The sequence below is a fragment of the Zingiber officinale genome, chromosome 11B, assembly GCF_018446385.1.
Source record: "Zingiber officinale cultivar Zhangliang chromosome 11B, Zo_v1.1, whole genome shotgun sequence".
NCBI lineage: Eukaryota > Viridiplantae > Streptophyta > Magnoliopsida > Zingiberales > Zingiberaceae > Zingiber > Zingiber officinale.
Window position 1 is genome coordinate 9,944,086 of NC_056007.1, and position 4,280 is coordinate 9,948,365.

General features: G+C 38.4%; 1 protein-coding gene across 1 annotated transcript; it reads right to left on the minus strand.

Moving 5' to 3' along the window:
• Nucleotides 1-436: 436 nt before the first annotated feature.
• Nucleotides 437-2,137, minus strand: LOC122034743 (cytochrome P450 71A1-like). The gene is made up of 2 exons (XM_042594082.1): nucleotides 1,220-2,137; nucleotides 437-1,150 (listed from the first exon to the last, which is right to left on the minus strand). The coding sequence occupies exons 1-2, from the start codon at nucleotides 2,105-2,107 to the stop codon at nucleotides 518-520; spliced, it is 1,521 nt and encodes a 506-aa protein (XP_042450016.1). The 5' UTR covers nucleotides 2,108-2,137; the 3' UTR covers nucleotides 437-517.
• Nucleotides 2,138-4,280: the final 2,143 nt, after the last annotated feature.

The window sequence follows — 4,280 nt, forward strand, 5'->3', positions numbered from 1 at the left end:
AATATCCTACAACTACATCATAACCCCGGGGGCGATTTATGCTCTGTTTATGAATGAGTAGACAATGGTGAATAAAATAAACCTAGAGACATATATAGAAAGAGAATGTAAAAGAAAAAAAATCTTATTATCTATATACTTATTTATTTTGATTGAGGAAGATGAATATATTCAATATAATTTTTATAATTAAAAAAAAAAAGTGCATATTTCATTTTTTTTTTTTTAATATATGATATAATTTTGAGTTTAAAAACGGTACATACATGATTTTTTTTTATAAATATCACCGTGCATTAATATCGATCTTTTACAACGTATTATATAAACGTCCAATGTTATGATCTACTTATTCGTTGTACATAATTTATACTTACGAATTATTTTAAAATTAATTTGACATTTTATTTTATATATATATATATATATATATATATATATATATATTTATCGCCGGCTCAACGGGGAGAATTTTTATTGTCGGAATTCATATTCTTCGTGCATGAAAACGACATGCTCAGTTTGCCTCAAATTTGGCGGCCACGAGGCACAGAGCATGCTTCCTACGCACAGTTAACCCCAGCGCTTCTTCCATGTTCACGTCCTCCTCACTCATTCCCGGAGGCAACTGCCAGTCGAAGGAGTACAATAGGTTGGCCAGCGCCACCTCCGCCATCAGCATCCCCAGATTCTTCCCCGGGCAAATCCTCCGTCCCTCGCCGAACGGAATCAACTTGAAGTCATAGTGCGCAAACGAGTTCACCCCCGGCGACACCATGTTAACAAACCTATCCGGGTCGAACACCTCCGGTCTCTCCCACGCATCCGGATCCCTGCCGATCGCCCATGCGTTCACGTAGATCATCGTCTTGGGAGGAATTTGGCAACCGTCGCTTAAAGTGACCGGGTGCATGGTTTCCTGGTGGATGAGCATCGGCACCGGAGAATGCAGCCTCATCGTCTCCTTGACTATGCGTTTGAGGTATTGAAGCTGGTGCAGGTCGCACTCCTCCACCTTCCCTTTGCTTCTCCCCACGCAGCTTCTCACTTCCTCTTGGGCTCTCTTCATCAACTCCGGCTGCCGGATGAGCTCAGCCATCGCCCATTCCACCACAGATGAAGAGGTATCCGTCCCGCCGATAAAAATATTCTGTCAATAATTGAGTCAGATTTAACTTCGACAATTCATTTTGACATCGAAACTGAAAATAATGGTCACCATAAGAATTCCTTTCAGGTTCTCCTCGGTCAGCTGTCCATCCTTCCGCAACCGAAGCAGAACATCCAATAAATCCTCATTCTCTTCACTTTCTGATCGACTAGTTTTCGCGTCGAGATGGCGATCGATGAATTTCTGGTAGATTCCGTCGAGCTTAAGAAACGATTTCCGAAGCCTGGATTTCTTCCCCGTCGCCACATCGACCCACCCGAGCAGGGGAAAGTAGTCTGCCATGAAGAAGCTAGCCAACATCTCCTGCGCTTCCCTGAGCACATCGTAAACGTTGAAGTCGTCGCCGGCGATGTCTCGACCGAAGGCCATCCTGCATGTAGTGTTGCAGGAGAAGTATAGGGCGAGCTCACTCACGTTGACGGTGAGGGAGCCCGAGATGCGAGAAGATATATGCTTCGCCATCCTCACGATCTCATCTTCCCTTACGGACGTAAAAGAGTTGATCTTTCTGGCGCTGAAGAATTCTACAGTGCAGAGCTTGCGTAGCTGGCTCCAGCGCTCGCCGTAGGGCATGAAGGCGATATCAGAGCTGCCGTAAGAAAGCTGGGAGGTGGAGACGTTGTGGGGGCGGGAGCAGCAGGCGAGGTCGAAGGTCTTGAGGACGTCCCTGGCGAGGGTTGCGGAGGAGACGACGATGGCGGAGACTTGGCCGAGTTTTAGGTGCATGAGCGGGCCGTACTGTTTGGAGAATTCCCATAAGGACTGGTGCAGTAGATTGCCGCGTATCTGGTGGAGGTTACCGATGATCGGGAGTTTAGCGGGGCCCGGCGGGAGCTTTCTGATCGCTGGATTAGTTCTTGCTTCTCGGCCGCCGGCGAGAAGGAGAGAGGAGAGGAGTGCGACGAGGAAGAGAAGAGACAAGACAAGCACAAGCATTTTTTGACTTAAAAAAGTGGGAACAGCACGAGAGATAAACCGCCCTGCATCCACATCCGGTTAAATAGGGCAATGTTCTATGAAATTTTCAAAAACATCCAAAATAGTTACTTAACTTTCATTTATCAAAAATTTTACCAAAATATATTTTTATTCTAGCCAGAAGGATTTTTTTAAAAAAATAAAAAAGTAAAACTGTGAATTCTAGAAAACTAAACTACTATTTGTTGCCGTGAGTTCACCGATTAAATTGAGTGAACTTGCGGCCACTTAACCACGATTTTATCGTCGATTTTTAAACTCGAAAGTTACTCTGATAGCGACATTAAATAGCGTTTGGTTTAGAGGTTTGGGAATGAGAGAATAGATTCAAAAATTTAGGTATGGATGAAACACACCCTCTCCCTTGGGTTTTGATGAAATGAGAATAAAAATTAAGTTTTGGACGAAAATACCCTTAATATATTTATTCAATTTTTCTTTTATTTCACTTTCTCTCATTGTTATCTCTCATCATACTTTCTCTCTCCTCATTTTATCATCACATTTCTCTCTTAATATACTTTATCTCTCATCACACATTCTCTACCATTTTCTCTCTGTATTTTCTCTCATCACACACACTCTCTCGTATTTTCTCTCTCCTTTTTTTTTTCATCATATTTTCTCTCTCCTCAAGCTCTCTTACCATACTCTCTCTCCATATTTTATCTCATCATACTTTCTCTCTCTTCATTCTCTTTTATCATACTCTCTCTTCTCATTCTCACTCAACACACACTATCTACCATTTTCTCTCTGTATTATCTCTCATCACACAGACTCTCTCATTATTTTCTCTCTCTTCATTCTCTCCTATTTTTTCATCATACTTTCTCTTTGGTCAATCTCTTTTATCATACCCTCTCTCCATATTTTCTCTCATCACACTATCTCTCTCTTTATTCTCTTTCATCACGCTCTCTCTCCTCATTTTCTCTCATCACACTTTCCATCTCTTCATTTTTTCCCATCACACTTTCTCTCTCTTCATTTTTTCCCATCACTCTTTCTCTCTCAACACACTTTCTTTCTCATCATATTTTTTCTCTTCTTAATCTCTCCTATCACGTTCTTTTTCCTCATTTTCTCTCATCACATTTTCCCTCCCTTCATTTTTCCCATCACACTTTTTCTCTCATCATATGTTTCTCTCACATTCAATTTTCTCTTTCATCTAATTTTTTCTCTTATTTTCCTCTAAGGGTAAAAAAGGAAATTTAGGTTCATTCCGATTGAAAATATTCAACTAACCAAACATTATTTTTAAGAATGATATCCAAGCTCATACCCATTTCTATTCCACAATACTATGTAAGGGTGTAACGAGCCGAGCCGAGCCAAACTCTTGGATGTTTGAGTTTGACTCATTTATAATCGAGTCGAGCTCGAGTTTTATTTAACGAATATATTCATGGCTCACGAACTTATTCGAACTTTTATCGAGCTTAAACGAGTTTAATAAATATAAATTATAAATTTAAATATCCATTAAAGACTAAATTATATATTTTAAAAAAATTATAATATTCTTGTTAAAATTTATAATTTTATTCTAATAAATAAATTTAATATATTTATCTATGTTTTTCATAAGTAGAGTGTAAAATCTATAAATTCAATATCAAAATTATTATTTTTTTATTTAAAAATTAATTCATGAGCTTAACGAACATGTTCACGAGCTAACGAGCCGAATATTGTGAAGCTTGAGCTTGGTTTGTTTATCTTAATGAGCCTCATTAAACGAGCTCAAACGAACTTTTATCGAATCGAGGTTCGAATAGCTCACGAGCGGCTTGACTTATTTACACCCCTAATACTATGATACTCATTCCCATTCTCATTCCTAGGAGAGAACCAAACGTCACCTAAGTTCAATTTTAAATTTACCAGTGAAAGTCTCGAAATCAAATGTTGATTTTTTTTAATTATTTTATTTTTTTTATCAATTTTTATTAGATTTTTTTTTTAAAAAATAAGTGTACTTTAAGTAAATATAAAAGTTAAGTGCCCATTTTATATATATATATATATATATATTTTAAAATTGAGTACATAATAAGATGGATTGCTGATTTATTGCAATCTTTTAATTCGAGCAAATCAAATGACGCCGAAATGTGTAGCCTTT